At 51.1% G+C, this 20,827-nt stretch overlaps 1 protein-coding gene across 6 annotated transcripts in view; it reads right to left on the reverse strand.

Annotated features, from left to right (window-relative positions):
* The window catches only part of DAB2IP (DAB2 interacting protein), a 169,612-nt gene that overhangs the window by 107,909 nt on the left and 40,876 nt on the right, over positions 1–20,827 (reverse strand). For 4 of the 6 annotated variants that reach the window (XM_014782112.2, XM_004423391.3, XM_087419163.1 and 1 more), the window contains exon 1: positions 18,628–18,790. The exons of 1 other annotated variant lie outside the window; for it this stretch is intronic. In XM_014782112.2, the coding sequence (XP_014637598.2) occupies positions 18,628–18,751 (124 nt within the window). In that variant the 5' untranslated portion in view covers positions 18,752–18,790. Of the gene's footprint in view, positions 1–18,627; positions 18,791–20,827 lie in introns of those variants that run through there. One more of the 6 variants, XM_014782110.2, reaches the window with a different exon arrangement.

Consider the following 20,827-nt stretch of genomic DNA (forward strand, 5'->3'; position numbering starts at 1 on the left):
TTTTTTTCCTGGTTCCCCCCCATAACATTTTAATACCACATATACAGTAAGCACCTTTTATGTACTGTGCGTATATTGGGCTTTATACAGAAAAGGAGTGAGATTTTTTTCACCACTCTCCTTCCAAGAACCAATTTTTTGCCCTCTTGGGGGCATTCCCCACTGAGAATGCAAGATCTGGACCCATTCCAATATAATCCCCACATGACAACTCGGACAGCTGTGGGGAGCTCCATTTTCCAGATGAGGAAATGGAGGTTCTGAGAGACTTCTAAATTTCCCCCAAGTAGGAAGTAAGAGCATATGCTGAAAGCCCCTTCAACTGTCCCCCCAAACCCACACTTAGGGCCTCAGAGGAGGCTGAGGGTGCCTGGAACATGGGCCGGGGGGAGGAGCCCAAGGCTGGCACTAGAAGACGAGATTCAATCCCGACTCTGCTGTGTGACTCCAGGCCAGCCCCTTTCCGTCTCTGAGCTCATGACTTACCAGCAATCCAGTAGGTCAGGGAGTCAGAGCAGTGACTGACTCTATTCCCCACCACCAAAACAGAAACCAAAACAAAAACATATCCTCTTTATTTTACACGGCAAAGACAACAGAAAGTTAACCCCAAGTCCTAACTCGGCCTCTAGGGATTTAGCCCGTCCTTGACAAAAACACAGTTCCTGTGGCCTTTGATTTACAGTTCATTTTTTCTAATTTTGGGAAGCAGAGAGGCTTGGGTCTCACGCCCCCAGAGGTCTAAGGCAACACAGCTGGTGCAAGCAGAATCCCAGAGAGGTTAGGAGAATCTGCGAACATTGTGTAGCACAAAGGTGGCATCTTTAAGGATAGATCCCAGGAAGGGAGAACCAGCACCTTCTCAAGTCTCCCCTAGACCTTGGAGCACTGGTCCAGGAGTCTTCCCTCAGCTCAGACGCACTATGTGACCTCCACATGACCTCCCAGGCTCCCAATCTGCATAATGAGGCCACAAGACCTGGATCCTGGATCCCCTTTCCACTAGGAGGTCAAAAGAGTCTCCATTTTACCAGGAAGGGCAGGCTGTCTTCCTATTCTAGGAAGCCACCGCCAGAGAAAGGCATTTTAACCTTCATGTGTTTGCAAAAAATAAATAAAATAAAATCAGTTTCATTCAAATGCTGCTGGCTTGGTTGCCATGGATACCACCTAATCATGAAGGATGACTGTTACTTGTTCCCATGGAAACATGGAGGCCTGAGGAACATCCTGTAATTTCAGACAAGACACCAAATTTCAGTTGTCAGGTTGCACTGCCCAGATCTTAATATTTAAAAATGGGTAGAGGCAGGGCCGGCTCCGTGGCTTAGCGGTTAAGTGTGCGCGCTCTGATGCTGGCGGCCCGGGTTCGGATCCCGGGAGCGCCCCGAGGCACCACTTCTCCGTCCAACATGAGGCCGAGTCCCACGTACAGCAACTAGAAGGATGTGAACCTATGACATACAACTATCTACTGGGGCTTTGGGGGGAAAAAACTGAATAAATAAAAATCTTTAAAAATGGGTAGAGGCAGCAACCTCTAATACTAGTGTCAGGAGAAAAGAAGTCAGCCCGAGTGTAGGAGGAGGTGCGAGATGGGGGTGTATGTGGGTGCTGGACCTCAACAGTGATCAGGAAAATGCAAATAAAACTACCAGATACCATTTCACACCTTTCAGATAGGCAAAAGTAAAAAAGTTGTTGACAGGGATGTAGAGAAGTAGAGAACTCTTTTATCACTGCTAGTGGAGTGAAAAGGGTTTGGAGAATTAGACAATATCTAGTTAAAACCGACACACACACATACTCTAGGACCAGAAATTCCCCTCCTACATGTCTGGTCAAGAAAAATGCTTCATCCTTGCCCACGGAGATCTGCACAAAGATGCCTACTGCAGTACTGTTTGTAGTAGCAAAATGTTGGAAGCAACCTAAATGTCCACCAACAGGAAAATGGATGACTGCACCTTGGGGCAGTCATATGGTGGAATACTACACAGCAAGGAAGAGGGTATGGCCCCAGGGGGCAGTGTTTACATGGAATACAATGGCACTAGAAAGGACCCAGTTCTATATGATCAATGAGAATAAAACTCAGAAATAGGAGGTTGAGTGAAAAAAGTTGCAAAAAGAAATGAAATGCAATCCACTTATACACATTTTTTTTACAAGAATGTTAACAGCTTTATTTGTAATAACCAAAAACTGGAAACAACCAAAACATCCTTCAACAGGTGAATGGTTAAACATTCTGTGTGAGGCAGAATAATGGCCCCCAAAGAAGTCCACATCCTAATTCCCAGACCCCGTGAATATGTCACTTTACATGGCAAAAGGGACTTCGCAGATGTGATTAAGGTTAAGGACTTTGGCATGGGAGTTTAGCCTGGATTATCCAGGTGGGAATAATCTTAAATGTGGAAGAGGAAGGCAGAAGGATGAGTCAGCGAGACGCAATGATGAAAGAAGGGGCAGGAGATTCTAAGCATGAGAGGAATAAAAGAAGGGGGTCACAAGCCAAGAAATGTGCATAACCTCTATCTAGAAACTGGGAACATCCCTCAGCTGACAGCCAGCAAGAAAACGGGGACCTCAGTCCCACAACCACAATGAACTGAATTCTGCCAACAAGGAACGGGCGATGAAATGGATCTTTCCCTAGGACCTTCAGAAAGGAACGCAGCCTGCTAACACCTTGATTTTAGTCCTGAGAGAGCCATGTCAGACTTCCGACCTACAGAACTGTAAGATGACAAATCTGTGCTGTTTAGCTGCTAAGTTTTAATTTGTTATGGCAGCAATAGGAAACTAATACGCATACCGTGCAATACTACTCAGCAATGAAAAAGGATTGCACTATTGATACACACAACAACATGGGTGGATCTCAAGGACATTACGCAGAGGGAAAAAAGCCAATATCAAAGGGTCACATAGTGTATGATTCCATTTATATGGCATTCTCAAATTGGTAAAGTTATAGAGATGGAAAACAGATTAGTGGTTGCCAGGGGTTAGGGATGGTGGGGGGCAGGCAGGTGGGTGTAACTATAAAGGGGCAGCACAAGAGAGATCTTTGTGGTGATGGAATAGTCTTGTATCTTGATTGCAGTGGTGGTTACACAAATCTACACGTGTGATAAAATGGCACAAAATTAAACAGATGCATTGTACCAACGTGCAGAAACCATGAGAAAAGAGAGATGAATGCAGCTCCTGACATCTGGAAGCTGACCTGGCGTTCACAGCTATGCCATGTTATTCTTCTTTTGGACACAAACAACCTCACAGGATACCAACCTCAGACAAGGTTACCATGATAAAGTGAGGGGAAACAAGGCCACTTCATAATTTTGTCTAAGCAACTGACAAAAGCCAGGTCATTGTGCCACTCACAAAATACCAAGCATCCCACCATCCCCGGCTAACATGAGTAACTATAGCTTCCTTACCAATGACAGCTTTATCCCAGTGCTTGCCTCCTCTCCCTACAGGTAAGATTTCAGATACCCCATCATACCCGCTTTCTGAGAGAAGCCAAAATAGAGTGAACCCTGCTTCCTTAGACTGCCCCTCCATCACCCAACCAAAGCCCAAATCCTAGAGTAGGTTCTTTCTCCCACACTCTGACTGAGATGCCCCATGGTCCCCATGATGTGTGTTCTCCCTCTCCACAATGAGTAATAAATCCAACTGGTTCAGCTAGAGGTGTGTTCCTGGTGGCTCTTTGGCTGGAGGGCACTGATGCTGGAGGATATCATACTATAGTTATGTAAGATGTAACTATCAGGGGAAAATGGGTGAAGGGTCCACGGAAACATCTCTGTACTATTTTTGCAACTGCCTATATATCTGTAATTTCAAAATAAGAAGTTAATAAATAGCCTATTTGAAATACATGGAAGCATATCTGTGTATAAACAATTGAGATTTTCCATCCTGAGCAACTAACTACAGAAATGTATTGGTATTCAGCGTTGCCCAAGTAGACAGAGGGGCCAGCGATCCAGTTGAGAGGCACAGAAGTATACAAAGCACTGCAAAGGTTTATTTACCATGGACTCTTTAGCCTGAAATCTACTTGCTCTCTATATGATTACACTAATATGATGTTTTACTTCCTGTCTGCGTGTGCACTTACATAGAAAAATATCATAAACAGTACTCAAAAACTTATCAGAGGTCCTCTTTGGAGAATGGGACAGGCTATTGGTGGGAACGGATTATTAGCATTTACTGAATGAAGGATAATTCAGACTTCCAAAAACTAATAGTAAAATTAAAATATAAATAGGTGGTATAATGATTCAGCACAAATTGTACCCTCTGAATACATCTGAAGAGGAAAACGGAGAAGCAAAAGAAAAAAAAATAAATGACATCATAATCAACAGCAGCCCAAATGACCAGACAGTTAGAGAAAGTGGATCAGGAAAGTTCAACAAGTAGACTTAGAAACAAACCTGTGGGTGCGGGAACCTAGTTCCCAAGAGTGCCAACAAACTAGTGCCCCACCCCTACCCCAACCACAGGAGTGGCCAGGTGAACTACAGGAACAGCCAAAGGTAAAATCACCATGGTAACAGGCCATGGAATCTTCAGATTGTCAGAACTTTCCAGAAACAGCAGTTCATCTGATGCTTCTGTATAAATCCATGTCTGTGTGTGCTAATGAAGCGCATCCATACTTTTACTACCTGCTCTTAACAGTTAGCCAAATCAAGAATGAGTCTGCCAAACTATTACATTGTTAAGTTGGTAGGTCTCCTGCCTCCCACACACATTGTTTCCAGTTCAGCCTTTGGTCATCCATCTTTGGGAGAGGGAGGATGGGCGTTCCTTAGACCTTCCTAAATCTTACCCACCTGTGGTAGGCAGAATAATGGCCCCCAGAGAGCCCAGATCTTGATCCCTAGAACCTGTGAATGTGTTACTGTATACGGCAAAAGGGACTTGGTAGATGTGATAGAGGATCTTGAGATAGGAGGTTGTCTTGGATTACCTGGGTGGGCCCAATGTAATCACAAGGGTCCTTATAAAAGGGAGATAGGAGGGTCAGAGACAGCGATGCGGTGACGGAAGCAAAGGTGGGAGTGATGTGCGGCCATGAGTCAAAGAACGTGGGCAGCTTCTAGAAGCTGGAGAAGGCAAGGAAACTGATTCTCCCCTAGAGCCTCCAGGAGGAATGCGGCCCTGCCAACACCTTGATTCTAGCCCAGTGAAACAGATTTCGGACTCCTGACCTCCAGAACTGTAAGATAATAAATCTGTGTTGTTTTAAGACACCAAATTTGTGGTAATTTGTCACAGGAGCAATAGGAAACCAACACACCGACTGATGAAGGCACAACTTATTCTAATTACATTAAAGATAGAGGGATAGCAATATCAGATCATTGACCGATTTAGGACTGTGGACACTCAAAGTCTCTCATCTCTCCTTTTCCAAATCTACAGCTGCCTTCAAAAAGGAGACGAGCTTCCTTTTAGAAATATAATATTCACCACCATATATAACGTAAACTTCTTTTTTCCTTCACAATGCCCTTGTTATCAAATGACATATGTGGTAACCACTTACACTTGAAAATCACCAAAGTATATTTTACCTTTGTTGGGTATTTCATAAAATAGCTTACAGATGTTTTCACGTGTGTACAGAGAACATTTCATCTTTTAATGCTCACTCAGCACCCTGTGTATTTAGCTTTAGTATAGATATAGATATATCTATATAGATAGATTAATTACATCAATAATACTTCTTTAAAGTATATAAGTTCTAATTATAGCACTCCAGAGGGAACCATGATTATCAAAACCCAAATATTCAGATGTATTATTAAATTCACCCTATTTTTCATTTCATTCAGAAATTATAAGCCATTTCTTTTCACCCCAAAATTCCATCTCAGGACGTAATGTTCTGCACTTTTGTTTAAAAAGTGTATTGTTAAATTAGAACAACAGGGCTATATGATATAACAGACTTATTTTTTCCAACAAATTAAAATGGGCAGGGGCCGGCCCTGTGGCTTAGCAGTTAAGTGCGCGTGCTCTGCTGCTGGCGGCCCGGGTTCGCATCCCGGGCACGCACCGACGCACTGCTTCTCCGGCCATGCTGAGGCCGCGTCCCACATACAGCAACTAGAAGGATGTGCAGCTATGACATACAACTATCTCCTGGGGCTTTGGGGGAAATAAATAAATAAATAAATAAATAAATAAATAAATAAATAAATAAAAATTTAAAAAAATAAAAAATAAAATGGGCATAAAGTTTTAAGTGTATATACAGTGATTTTTACATACAACTTTAAAATTCTCTTTACCTTTCTGTATTTAACAATTTGGAATTCAAATTTTAAATTGTCTCCAAGTTTCTAACTTAATGATTTAAGACGAAAGCAAACTGAATTTTGGTTTTTTGTGTAATTTTTAGCCCGACGAATAGTTGACCCATAGATTGTACACCAGATCCCGCAAGGGACATGAAGTTGTAATCTGGAAACAACAGAGCGGATCATTTTATGTTCTAGAATAGACCATCTGTGACTGCCCTACGAACCTGGAGGGAAAGGGAATCAGTGCAGACACGAAGCTCGCACTACCTGCCGTGCCGTGAGTCACAGAGGCCTTTGTCTCAGACCCAGGAGTCTCACGTCTTCTGCCAGCACCCCTGAAACTCCACCAGGCTAACTTGTTAGTTTGCAAGTGCAGTAAAATTTCCACCCTTCAAAGTAATTAAAATACTTAGGAATAAATTTAATAAAACAAGCACAAGACTAATAACTGAAAAACATCTAAATTATTTATCATTGTGGAGAGCTACACTATATTCGAGGATTGGGAAGACTCAATATTAAGATGGTCTTTCTCCCCAAACTGATCTATAGATTCAATCAATTTCAATCAAAATCCTAGCAGGCTTTTTGAAGACATGACAAGCTCAATTTTAAATTTAGATGGCAAAGCAAAGGACCTAGAACAGCCAAACAATCTAGAGAAAGAAGAAACAGATTGGGGGACTTATTACCTGGTTTCAAGACACACGCACTTGAAATAGAGCTCAAGTAATCAAGAGAGCATGGTATTAGCATAAGGATAGACATAAAGGTCAAAGGAACAGAGGAGAGTCCAGAAATAGTCCCACTCATATACAGTCAACTGATTTTCGGAAAAGAGTGCAAAGGTAAATTGATGATAGAAAAGATAGTTTTTTCAACAAACAGCGCTAGAATAACTGGATATCTCTACATTATAAAAATGGACCACCAGGAAACGTGGAGACACAGATCTGAGAAGTCAGTGACTGTGCCATACATGCATATTTTTATCCCAAAACTGACTCCTGAAGTAAGAAACATCAGCTCCAACTTGAACAGGAAGAAACTGAGGTTCAGAGACATCAACCAAAAGGATGAGGACCACACAGCTAGGAAATGCGGATGGGAGGATTCACACCCCGTGATCTCTGGATCCAAGGCTGCCCCACGATGGGGAGGGAGCCTCCATGCACAGTGAGTGAGAAGACAACGGGGCCCACGGCTCCCAGGAGGCTGAGCGCCTCCCTGCCCTTGGCCTCCCTCTACATGTCCGGGTCCCATCCAGCCCTGACTCTAAGGCGGAAAGAGATGAGGGATGCCTCGCTTGATACCACATTTCGTTTCCATGACGTCGGGTGTGGGGAAGGGAAGGAGTCATGAGACCATGGAACTACGATAGCCCATAGTCTCTCAAACGGAACCGGAATCCGAGTTCCAGTTGTCTTTAAGTTCAGGACGTGGTTCAGAGTCAGTGGAGGTTGCCCGCTATTGCTGGGGCTGGGGTCTGCTGGGAGAGAGGCACAGAGATGACCATGGAGGGCTGGGGTCCAGGGCACCCATACCGGCCCTGAGAATCCTCAACGTAGACCATTTGGTGGGGGGCACAGCAGCTCTGCAGAGGAAACGTGGATGGGTCAGGCTGCTGGCCCTCGGGAGGTGGGAGAGAAGAGCCGAGGAGAGGCGTTCCTCCCCGTTATATCCCAGGATCCTGCGTAGGGCTGGCCTCTCCAAAAGGACAGTGCAAGGATTTGCTCCCCGGCCCCTGGTTGGCCTCATTAACAGTCCAGTAGAAGTCCTGCAAACTTTCCAGCCTCTGTAGACACGGTTACCAGCTCTTCTTTATACGCCTCTGCTTGAGCCCCTTAACAACTGCCGTGGACAGTCCATGCTTCTCACTCCTCACCCTGACATGCACCTCACTTACAAAATTCCCAGCCTTCCACAAAACCCTGGATTTCACGGTCACTCCAAGGATTAATTAACCAGCCTGAAGCCTTCTCTCGTCCCTGAGTCTCTTTCCTCCTTTGCTTTCTGAGGATTTCTAGGAACATTAGTCTGCGGTGTCACCTTCTCCATTTTTAGTCCTGAGTTTCCTCCTGCGACTCTGCTCTGCAGCCGCAGAGCCTATTCCCGGCCCAGCAGAGAGCTGGCATTTATTCTGCGCTGCTGGAATTCAGGAAAGTAAGGCGGTCCCAGGGTGAAGACATGTGTTTGCTCTTCTCTGCTGCGTGTAGTTTCTCTGTATCTGTTTTTCAAACACACAGTGCAATACTACACATTCCGAAGTATTTGCATATGTTGTGAAAGCACATGTGGGCAGGACACACATGCCTTCCGGAGGCTGGTTATCCCTGGGGAGAGTGTAGGAGGCTTTAGCTACATCTCAGGGGTCAGCAGATTTTTTCCATAAAGGACCAGAGAACAAACATTTTGGGCTTGTCTCAACTACTCGCCTCTGCCAATGTAGCATGAAAACATTGTCTGTAACCACAGACAATATGTAAATGAATAAGCATGGCTGTGTTCCAATAAAACTTTACTTAGGGACACAGAAATTTGAATCTTACATAATTTTCACACTATAAAACTATCCCTCTTTTGATTTCCATTTCAACCACTGAAAAATGTAAAAGCTGTTCTTAGCGTGCAGGTCATCTGGCCTATGGGTGGGACTTTGCCGACCCCTGCTGTATGTGAATCATTTTATTTCTAAGAGAAAAAAAAAGAGAAGCAAGTATAGTAATGTTAAATCTGAGAGGTGAGTGCACGGGTGTCTGCAATATTATTTTCTATATTTTCTATACTTTCAAATATTTTAGAATTTTCAAAAACTTCAAGAGAGAAAGGAAAAAATCTGGAAATAACCCCCAAATGCTCCCAGAGCTTATCACGGGGCGCTGGGATTAAAGGTGATGTTTTTATTTTCTTCTCTTCTATAGTGGATATTTATTGCTTTTGTAATCCTAGGAGTTGGGGGAGGGGGGGATATCAACATAAACTTTTTTTTTAAAAAAAAGAGGAGATGGAGGGGTTTGGCCCATAACTGGTGGTCTCTCCTGGGGACCATTGCTAATCCATGAGCCTCTTCCATAACATCCCCATGAAGGGCTGCCCAGGCCCCAGCCCCAGCGCTGCCTGTGGGGGTGGGACGGGAGGGCAGCAGCCTGGGTCCCCTGAAGCTGCAGGTGCCATCCCAGAGAACTCAGAGGCTACTGCTGATGGGGAAGGGTGCTCGGGCCCCCAACCTGCTTGCCACTAAACAAGTAACTTTGAACAGGTTCCTCGACAACAGGTGTAACTGTGACTGCACAGACAGTGGGAAACCCAAGCTTCTCTTGGACCTTCATTCCCACTTCTCCACCACTGGCCAGTTCTGCATGCCACCCCCACCCCACTATTGACCTCCTGCAGCCTCCAGTACCTTTCCCACTATTCTTCTGAAGCTGCTCCCTAGGGACCCCCTGTCCAGCCTGGGGCCACCCCCGGCCCTGCAGCATCACAGGCCAGGGCAGCCTGTTAGCCATGCCCACAGCTCTGCCAGCCCTCTCCCCACCCAGACCCTCCCCACTTGCCTAGGCCTTCCCAAGGGCCTTATCCCACCAGCTCCCACCCCTCTCACGGTAAGAACGAGCCCTGGACCTCTCTCTCCCAAGTGCCATCATTTTGGAATTTCAGGAATCAGTTTGATTTTCACAAATAAAAACTAGGGGATAGCATAATCAGGGGTGGGTGACATAGGACTGCTGATTTCCTGCCTTTCCTAATACAGTGTTAACACAAACAATTATCACCATCCTGTATTTCATAAAAGGAATGTTCTAAACTCAAAAAGAATCCCAAGACCATCATCTCAGAATAAAGGAGAGTGACTGAAATGGATGACACTGAAATGGATGTCATGGGAAACTCACTGCACTGGCTGCCTTTTCTTGTTTTGCTGGGGGCCAAGGAGAGAATGTGGCAGTACGGCCAGCACAGGTCCTCAGATGGCGGTGGCAGCCTCTCCTGTGTCACCTCCTCCAGACTTGTCAGCTCCTCCCAACCTGCCCTCCGCTTCCCCGGCCCCCACAGCGGCTGGCCTCCTTCGGGATTCCTCAGGACCGGTGAAGGACCTCCTTGCCAGGCCTCCAAACCCCGCGTCATCTCTGAGTCCTCCAGGATACCTCCTCCGAGGCCCATCACTGCCCCCACTCCTCAAAACTGGCCCGGTCTTTCTCTCGCATCCCAGCTTGGACCCACTGCCTCTTGCACCAGGACGGCCAACACAGTCACCTATGATCACTGATATCCACTCTCCCTGCTCCCTTCTCCCTACACCAAGCCAGTCTAGCTTGCTGGTTGCTGAAAATCATCTTCCTAAATCACAGCTCTGGCAAGTATAGGGAGGGTTAAACATCCTGGACTCGGCCACTCAGTCGCTGGGTGATGCTGAGCAAGCCACCTAACCAGTCTGAGCCTCAGTTTTCTCATCTGCAAAATGGAGCTGTTGAGATACCCGTGAGAATGAGGATTTAATGACATGAGCATGCAGAGGACTTAGAAGAGCACTGGCACTGGGTAAGTGCAGGAAAAATGGAAGTTAGAACTACTGTTATTTTCAAAAACTTCCTTTGATTCCCAGCAGCCTGTCAGGGGGAGTTCCAACCTCTTGGTTCACCACCCAAGGCCCTGCCTCCCCTTCCAGTCACACCATGAGCTAACCTGATTATAGGACCACCTTCCCCTCGGCTCGGCTCCCTGAGGTGCGGACTGGCCAACCCCTCCAGAGCAGCCCCTGGCACAGGGCCTGCAAACAGTAGGTGGCTCACTAAAGTTCTGCTGCTCTGAACAAGTACAAGTGATACTTGTAGCAGCCTCTGGGGGAAGGGGATGCCAAGGAACCATCTGGATGGTTCCAAGCCCCACAGGCATCACATTTTATTTCTAGATCAGCCCTAATAGAGCTGCAATTAACCCTCAGGCTTTGATGAACAGATAATGACAACTCACCCAGCCTATAATGATACCCTACGCTGGGTTGCATCTATCTGATGGACGTGCTTCTGAGCCCAGAGACATTTAGTGACTTATCTGAGGTCACACAACATTTATGGTACAGTCAGGACTCCCACCCTCACCATACTCCTGAGTCAAACTCAGTCACCGGTACAGAGGTATAAATGGATAGAAAACCACTTTTTCCTGAGACTATCCCAGATTGCCAATTTATTGGTTTTCAATTGCCAAATCCAAGTTCTGCAAACCCCCATGCCAAGCGGGACATCAAAAAGGATCCCCATGTCTGGCTGCCTGGCTCTCTCTAGCCCCACTCTCTCTTCCTCTTCCCTTACCCCCTCATCCCCTCCCTCATCCGCCAGGGGCTTAGGGGAGGGGGCAGAGCCTCCTGGCTCCCACATCTTCCTCCCTGTGCACTGTCTTTTCATTTCATAGCCGTGTCAACACATCACCTCCACAGGCCAAGAAAAAAGAAATAACACAGCCCAGATGCCGACAGTGCTCTCCTGTCTGTCAGGGAGAAGAGGAGGGAAATAAAAGCTAACAAGACTTCCAAAAGCAAAATCCCCAAACCCCTTCTCGGTACCAGCAGCTGTCAAAGTCAACACAGGAACCTGGCGAAGAGGGGAAATCCCATCCCAAATGAAACCCAGGCAGCTATGGAGTCTGGGACTCATCAACCAAGCATGGCTGCATTTCCAAGGGCGTGATGGGCGTCCTCAGCAGGCTAGTCGTTTCTGCTAACGTACAGGTGGTCTGTCTAGACTGCAGAACCAGGCCTGTCTTTTCTGAGTACCGAGTCTACTCTTTTTTTTTTCCATTATTATTATTTGGAGGGCTATTGAGATTCCCCTCGCTTCCTTATTCATGCAATCAGAGGAAATCACAGCACAGAGAGCCGCTTCCAAACTTAAGGCCACGTGGGCCCATTTCAGATGGATAATTAAATATTGAACAAACGCTGAAATGCCTCTACTGGATCGGAATGGCTAAAAATAACCACCCTGCCACTCCGCGCTCGGGCGTCTCCGCTGCTCATCCTCAAATCCCTCCTCCCAGCAACTGTCAAGTCCAACCCTCCTGGCATGGCGGGCGGGGGGCGACGAAAGGCCGGGAACTGACTCCCCAAACACCTACTTAACAGAAAACAAAACTTCAGCTCCCAGCAAGCTCCGAATGTTCCTGACGAGGAAATACTCTCCCTTTCCTGACATTTAACCAAGTGGCCTGGAGAGGAAGGTGCAAGGGAAACATTGCAGCCGTTGCTTTTCTTTTAAAAATAGCCAAAAGGCTTCAGGTCATTTCTAAACAAAACACGTGTGCGGCCTGGGGCGTGAGCGCATTTGCGTCAGGTTACATACGAATTCAACCCGCATTCCTTCCTCCAAGAAGACCCAACGAGGAGCCCAGCTGCCTCGGTTTCCCTGTCTGGGCTAATCTTAGGAAAAGCAACAAACAAAACCAACACAGAAATAGGGTGCAAGGAGGTCTGGCTTCCAGCCCTGGATCTCTCATTAACATCTTTACATAACCTTGGGCATGTGGCCTTGGCTCTATGGGCCTCAGTTTCCCCAGCTGTCAAGGGGAACAGTTAGCTCCCAGCGCTGGAGCGGCAGGAGACCACAAGGATCAGTCCCTCCCACCTCCCCCGTCAGCAGCCAAGTAAAGCAGGCTCCCGGCGCCTCCCTGTACCACCAGGTTTCAGTAAGCACAGAATGCAATGGGGCAGGGATGGAGCACGCGGAATCAGAACTCTAAACCTGACCCACTGAGATCCAGAGCATGCTGGGCCCATTCCAGTGCTCTCTGAATCCCACCACCAAAGAAAAGGAAGCACTGGGCTTCTGAGTGTGGTTCCAGATGTGAGCTCTGGAGTCTGGTGGCCTGGTTCCAAACCTTGCCTCTGACAGCCAGTGACTTCACCGCCCCAAGCTCGGTTTCCTCACCTGGCAAAGGGAAGTGATGATAACGACCCCCACCTCCTAGAACGGTTGGGGCATTAAAATGAGATACGAGAGAATCAGGTGAAGCTCTCGGCACAGGCCTGGCACACGTGCCGCTGGGTAAAAGGCAGCTATTATCTTCCTTATTGTTAAGTAAGGGAGGATGGGCCAGAAACTCAAAGGCTGAGAAGCTGACATTCAGCAGATTAACTGGGGTCTCTGGCCTCCCTCAAGAATCTAGATAGCTCTGGGGAGCAGGCCTCCGCCTGTCTGCCCACCTCCAGGGACCTCACACCAGGGAACGCTGAACCCTCAGCACCAAAGGACTTAGTGAAGACCTGTGACCTGCCCAGGGCAAGGATAAGGTTGGCAGAACATGAATGAGAGCAGGATACAGGGGGTGGGGGCGGGGAAAGAGACTGAGTCCGGGGGATCACCTGAGTCATCCAGGACTCATCCACTCAGGTGGAAGAGCCAACCAGAAGGACTGACCCCCTGACGATGCCAAGGGGGTCATCCCCCTGCCTCCCTCCTGAGTTATGGCCAGGATTGTGGGCGATGATGGCCGTGAACACTCAGTAGAGTCGTTGACTGTGCAAATCAGATAGGAGGAGGAGGTAGCCTTATCAAAGCCAAGGCCTAACCTCAGAAAGATCTGCCTGCCTAAGGGACAGCGAGGTGGTGCATTTACAAGCTCAGGACCTGGAGTCAGGCAGCGCTGGGATCCACTGTTTCTGAGCTGGGTGATGTTGGACAAGGCTCCCGTTCCCTGGGACGTAGTTTCCTCACCTACGAAATGAGGAGAATGCCAGTATCCATCTCACAGGGTTGCTGTGAGTATTAAATGAGATAAAGCAAGCACAGTTAAGCTCACTGCCAGGCACTGGGCAGGCACTCAGCAAATAGAAGCTATTTTTGCCTTTATTACACACCACGATAGGCAGTGAGCTTCCCAGTCCCTGAGGTATGTAAGGGCAAGGAGGACCTGGAGAAGCTGAGGCCAAGCCCCAAAGGAGGGATTGTGTCTCAGCAGGAACAGAGGAAGAGACAAGGCAGAAAAGAGTATATGTACAATTTCAGAAGTCTCATCCAAGTTGGGGAAAGAGAGCCAAGCCTTGGGCCCCAGAGGAGACATCAGAAGACAGGGGCGATGGGGGGCCACAAGACACAAGCAGCCCCCACCATCAGGGCTGTTCTCAGGCTTCTCCAGCCCACAGGGTCCGAGCTGCTGCCAGGGGCCTCTTGGCAGGTCTCACCTAAGCCAGGGTCCCCATGGAGAGGTCTCAGCCCCTGCCCTTCCCTAAGGTGGCACACAAGCCCTCCTCTAGCCATTGTTCCCAGTTAGGAAGCAGCTGTGTCAAACTAGCACCCTTCCCAACCATGTCACCATCTTCCTGGGGGCCAGCAGCCCTGAGTTCCACACCCTGCTCTGTGAAGGGGGCCCCTCTGTGCCTCAGTGTCCCCATCTGGACCCCAGGAGCTGGATCACTCAGCTGCCATGTTCTAAGCCCTGGGAGGGGAGCACCACGTCAGGGGGTCAGCCCAGTCCTCCTGGGCAACGCTGTGAGGTCTTCCTGCCTCACTCCTCAGTGTGCTGGGGCACTCCAGGGAACCCCCTCAGACCCCACAGATAGACTCCAACAGACTCCAAAAGGAAAGACCCAGGTGAAGGGGAGGGGACCACACGGTAGCCAAAACACAGGGCCATGCAACGGGGGTATGTACTGGCGTGGAGGAGAAACTGACCGTCTCAGTATGTACTGGCATGGAGGAGAAACTGACCGTCTCAGCAGAAAACATGTGCCAAGTCCCCAGGCCCAGGCAGGGCCTGGCATGTGGCTGGGCCCCTGGAAAAACTCAGGTGAAGACATGAAGGAAAGAATCTAAACCCCCCCAAGTATGCGTTTGGTCAGTCCAAGAGGTCTCCCAACACATGAGGCTACAGGGCACGATGAGCCCCACTGGACAGATGGGAAAACTGAGGCCCTAGGATATCCCCACAACCAGCTCGTGGCTAAGCTGGCACTACAGCCCTTGTCTCCCACTAACTGCAGCCCTGTACCCCAAAAAGGGCTCTGTGCCCCAGCGTACCTCAACAAGTCAGCCTCCCAGATTGACTGGGGGCACGACGAGGGCTGGGAGCACGTGCAATTCATCTCCATTTGCCCCGGAGCCCAGGCTGGAGCCCAGCACATAGGTGGTGCTCAAGACGTATTTGCCAGCTGAATGAATGGGCCAGAACTTTATCCAGGGTGAGAGGAAAACCTGCATTTCCCCCAGCAGCCCTGGGGGACAGACAGGTCAGACAGACGAAGCTTTTCTTGACCTTGGTGGGGGTAGGTGGGAAGGCACCCTGGCTGATGACACTCTTCTGGGGACAGGTCCGCTCAAATCCATCGGCCAAGTAGACTCTGGGTCACAAGGCACAATGTGAAATGGCCAGATGACCCTCGCCATCCGAAGGTCACTGCTTCCACCCTGCCTCTGGCCATCGTCAACAGCAGGTCTTACTCTGCCCATTCTTCAGATGGGGAAATCGGGGCCTGGAGAAAGGAAGAGACTTGCTTAGCGGCCCCCTTTGGTCAAACCTGGGGGGCTGCAGATGCTGTCCCCGACTGGCAGCCCTGGCAGGGACAAAGTCCTGCTCTCAAGTCTCCTCTGCAGGGGCAGCGGGGGCAGCAGGCCGGGAGCTTCCTCAGAGGTGGCAGCCTGGTCACAACACTTTCCCTGGCAGGCGTCCCCACCACCAGCCAACTCTTCCCTGTACTTTCCTGTTTCTGAACAAACACACCCCCAAGCTCTCGGTCAATGTCCTTCCTTGCTAGTGGCAGAAGCCAGAATGGGTGTGGAGCAGAGGCCTGATCCGGGGCTGGGGTGCTGGGTACCACCTCTTCCCCTGCGGTCTGATGTCACCACCGTGGGACCAAGTCCCCATGCAGATGAGACTGAGGCCTGAGGTCAAAGGGGACTGGCTCAAGGCCACGGGTGGCTCCCGCAGCATGAGTTACCCCCTGGGCAGGGGCACTGCCCTCAGAAAGAGGGGTGGCCCTGGGGATTTAGTGGAGGGAAGTCAGTGGCTGCTCTAGCTGCCCCCTTCCCTCCAGCCTCCACCTCTCACCCTGACAGGCAGCTCCCACCAGCACGATTCCCCATCACTCCAGGCCCTTTATCAGGCCTAAACTACTGTTCCTTGCTATTTCCCCCTGTCCCCAACCCACTCCCCTCCGCTACCCCAGGATGAACTCTGTCCACAACACTCAAGACATTTTCCTTCTCCCTGTCTTTGCACAGGCTGTCCCAAAGAGTAAGGACAACAAAAGCTCACACTCAACTGTGGCCCGAGTCTCAGGCAGCACAGGCTTCCAGCTTTCCATGCCTTCGCTCTCTTTCCTTAATCAACCTGCCGTCACTACCCCACTACCAGACAAGGCCACTGAGGCTTGGAGAGGTAACCAGCCAAAGGATAGTTCTGTGCAGAGCTGGGATTTGAACCCAGATCTGACTCAACCACTCCCTCTGCCAAGGGCAATCCTGTCCACCTTGTGAGACCCAGTCCAAATGTCACCTCCTCTGTGAAGCTCTCCCTGATTTCCCCAGATGTAACTTCTGTTCAGCAGTCTTCTCCCCACTCCCTCAGCCTGTGAGCTCCTTCAAGGCTGGGACACAAGGCAGGGGCTCCTGTACAGGCGGGGCCTGGGAGCTGGGGCTCAGGTGATGGCCAGACACATGGCTTGTCTCCTGTCCAGTCAGCTGAGAAGGAGAGGGACTTCCAGTCCTCTGTGGGCCTCTGCAGTCAGGGATGGAAGCGGGCTGAGGTGAAGAGCAGAGGGAAAGGTCATGCAGGGTGCTGAGCGGGGGTGGGGTGGGCCAGGAGGGGGACTGGCGCTGGCCTGAGCATTATTGAGCATTTGCAGAGTTCCCGTTTCTCACAGCAAGAACCCGTTCCCTCCTCGTGTAATCCTGCACGTCCTGCTCGCCCCCTTTACAGCTCAAGAAACTGAGACTTAGAAAAGGGAAGTGATTTGCCCAAAGTCACAGCACTTGAGACCAGATCTCTGGTCTCCTAGGCAAAGCCTGGAGGGAGGGAGGAGCCAGAGGCCACTTCAAGGAAGGCAAAGGGAGGTAGACCACAAGCCTGGAGAGACCCTTGAGGACTGAACTCCCGGCACGCACCCGTGCACATTCCCAGCCTCAGCTTGAACCTTTCCACACACGGGGAACTCACTACTTCAGGAACTCACTACTTCCTGAGGAAGCCCTGTACATTGTTGCTCAGCCCTGATTGTGGGAAAAGTCTTCCCCATTCTGGGGGGAAGCAAGTGAAGTTTATGCTTCATTTACCCTCACCCTGATAAGAAAAACGGAGCTTCAGGAGCAACACCCCAGGGTCCAGGCCACACAACCAGCGCCAGGAGGGGTGGGGATTTGACCCCAGGTCTGCCAGATTCCAAGCTCAGATTTGCTCAAATACCTCTCGGATCGGGGCTCCGCCTTCCCGATTCCAAGATAACCCGATGGTGTAAACTCAGCCCAGGGCCCTGAGCGGTGCAACCAAACCCCCTCCTCTCTCGCGCCCATGGGCGCTCCGGCCTCCCCAGGGCCCCTTGGAAGGCCTCCTCCTCCCAGGGGGCCTCCCTCCCACCCTCCCACCCAGCCCTGGAAGGAAGTCCCCAGCCGCACCCGGCCCAGAAGGCAGCCCCCGGGGATCACACGCGTTTCCAGCTGAGAATCCTTTTACTGGAAAAAGAAAATGCTGCCCGCACCTCCCCCTCCTCCCTGTCCTGCCTCCTTACGTGAGAGAAACTCTTCTCAAAGGAGGTGGCACCCACCCACTCAGAGGGGTCTCCGACAGATCGGCTCTTTTGCAGCCAAGGACCCCTGGGACGGGGGCCCCTGAAGTCCACCCACCTGTCCCTCCACCCAAGAAGGGGGAAGCCTGAGAAGTCCCTGAGGAGAGAAGTGTGTACCGGGTGGCCAGGGCAGTGAAGGGAAGGTGAAGAAAAGCCCAGATCCACTCAGGATTACTTTACTGCCAGGCTGCTGATAAACTGAGGCACGGGGGAGCAGGAGGTACAATCTGAGCGGCGGAGGAAAGAGAATCCCGAATCGCAATTTCCCCTTCCTCTGCCCATGATGGCATAAGGGGATAGGGAGAGCCTCAGTTTCCCCAGGAGGGTGGGGATGAGGGAGGAGCTGAGGGAATGGGGATAAAGTAGACGTAGTAATGAACAACCAGAAGGGGCGGACCAGGGGGTCCCGGGCAAATAGGCAGCAGGAGGATCCAGGGTCCCTGGCAGCCCTGGGCATCAGGTGGTGAGGTGGCGGTAGGGATGGTCGGGGGTCAGGGGTCGGGTGGCGCCTACCCCTGGCGGGCCGGGTCCGGCTGCGGGAGCGGCTCCTCTGTCGCTGCAGCCGGGGTCGCCGCAGCAGCCGGTAGTAGTAGGAGGGCCTCCCGGTGCTCTTCCTGGCGCTGCCGCCCGCGGACATGCTGCCGCCCGCCGGGCACCGGGCCGGGCCTGGGCGCGCTCACACGGGCCCCATCGCCCGCTCCGGCCCGCCCGGCGGGCGCCCCTGCCTTCTCCCGCGCGCCGCCGCGGCCGCCGCCGAGGCCCAGGCTGCCCCACAAAGTCGCTCAAACTCCTCCTCCGCCCCCGCCCTCCCCGAGCAGCCGGCCCCGCGGCGGGGGCCGGGGACCGGGAGGCCGGGCTGGCACCGGCCCGGAAAGTCAGTGCGGGAGAAATCCCGGCCTGGAGTCGGCGGGGAGGAGTGTCCCGGGACCCCGGGCAGGTCCCCGGGAGGGTCACCGCCTCCACCCTGGCGCCTGAGCGGAGATGCCCGACCCGGGGCGTGCGGGGCGCCCCAGCCCGCCGGCGGGTGTAGACGGTGCACAACCGCGTGTGCGCCCTCCCCGGCAGTGGGCAGGGCGCACGCGAGGTGACCAGGGCGGGCACTCTGTTCTGGAACCGGTCACCTTCAATCAGGGTTCGAATGCGGCTGACGCCGCAGGGCCCGATTCTGCCCCAAGGGCACTGGGCTGAGTATCGACCCGCAAACACTGTTCCGCTGGCCCCAGCTAGGTTGAAAAGTCTCCCCTTTCACGCGGGATCCTTGCCTATTCTTTACATCTTAAAAAGTGTCTCGTTTAATACTCAAATTATCTTTATACTAATTACAATTATGGTGTATATTTCAAGCACACAAAAGTAGAGAGAACACAATGAACACCTGTGTATCCAGCTGGGCTTTGCCAAATCTGAACATTTTGCCCCCTTTGATCTAGACCCTCCCTCAAATAAAACACCACAGGTGCTCTGAAGTCTTCCTCCCACTGGGCATCGGCAGCAGCTCTGGCATGCCTGCCGGCAGGGCAGAACAATCCCTGCCCTACTGTAGGGATGGGAAACTGAGGCTGGGAGAAGGGAGGGTGCCAACTTCCTCTAGCGCATCCTGCTGAAAAGCTTTCTCCAAGTCACGCACTCCCCAGCTCAAGAACCTTCCATGGCTCCCCAGAGCCCGAAAGCAACAAGGGCAAACAAGCTTCTTGGCATCTGAGGCTCCAACATCTGGCCCCAACCAAACCACCCTCCGGCCTCACCTACCACCCGCCTACCTCTCACTCCTCTGCTCTACCCCCACCAGGGACTGCCCTCCCATCTCCTTTTCTTCACTTGACCAAGGTCCATCCTTCTAGGGTCCACCTCCTCGAGCCTTCCCTGAGCATCCTGGCCCTTGACAGCATCTCTCTCTCTACTCTCCCTGGCCCCCATAGCAGCATTCATCTTTTAAATTATTCAGACAACCACCTGCCTGAGCTCCCTCCCCTCAAGTACAGAAGGGGAAACTGAGGCCCGACAGGGCGGTCTGACTGCCTCAGGCACAGGGAAAGTAACAGAGGCAAGTGGGCTCCCCACATGCAGTCTCAGGGGTGTATTGGTGGGAGAGTCCCTGAGGTAGCCTGGATGTCCTCCTCCAGAACAGCTGAAAAGTGGGGCCCTGGAGAGGGCGGGGCAGTCCCGGCAGGAATCCAGGCCGGATTTTGTGCCTCACAAGGGGAGCCCCCTCCTTCCTCCCCTCAGTCAGGGGGAGGGCCCCCAAGTCAGGAGGAGCCTGGATCACAGCTGGAAGCCAGGCGCCTTCCTAGGACCAGGGGGGAGGGGCAGGAGGGGTCTTCGCCTCCAAACCCAGTCTGGGTTGTCCAAAGCTGTCAGCTCCCTGGCCCCTCTCCCCAGATCACTGGCCAATCCCTGGGAAGATGGAAAACCACCCGCCTGCAAGGACACCATTGACTTCCTTTGGGTTATATTGCTCTCGCTCATTCTCAATAGCAGACATGGCCTCTGGTACAAGTGCAGAGGCCCCTGGGAAAAGCTGTACCCAGTCCCTCAGTCCAGAGGCAGGCTGTGGGTCTTCATGCATCCTCTTCCGCCAAGCCTGGGCCTCCCCACTCAGGTGGGGCCCCCGCAGCCACCTACCCATACCTTGGCACCTCTAGGAATGCATAACCTCCAAGGCCGGGCCTTCCGGTTTTAGGGGGTGGAGAACTCCCAGGAGGTCCGGCTCAGG

Source organism: Ceratotherium simum, chromosome 29, assembly GCF_057802395.1.
Source record: "Ceratotherium simum simum isolate JZ-2026a chromosome 29, ASM5780239v1, whole genome shotgun sequence".
Classification (NCBI taxonomy): Eukaryota; Metazoa; Chordata; class Mammalia; order Perissodactyla; family Rhinocerotidae; genus Ceratotherium; species Ceratotherium simum.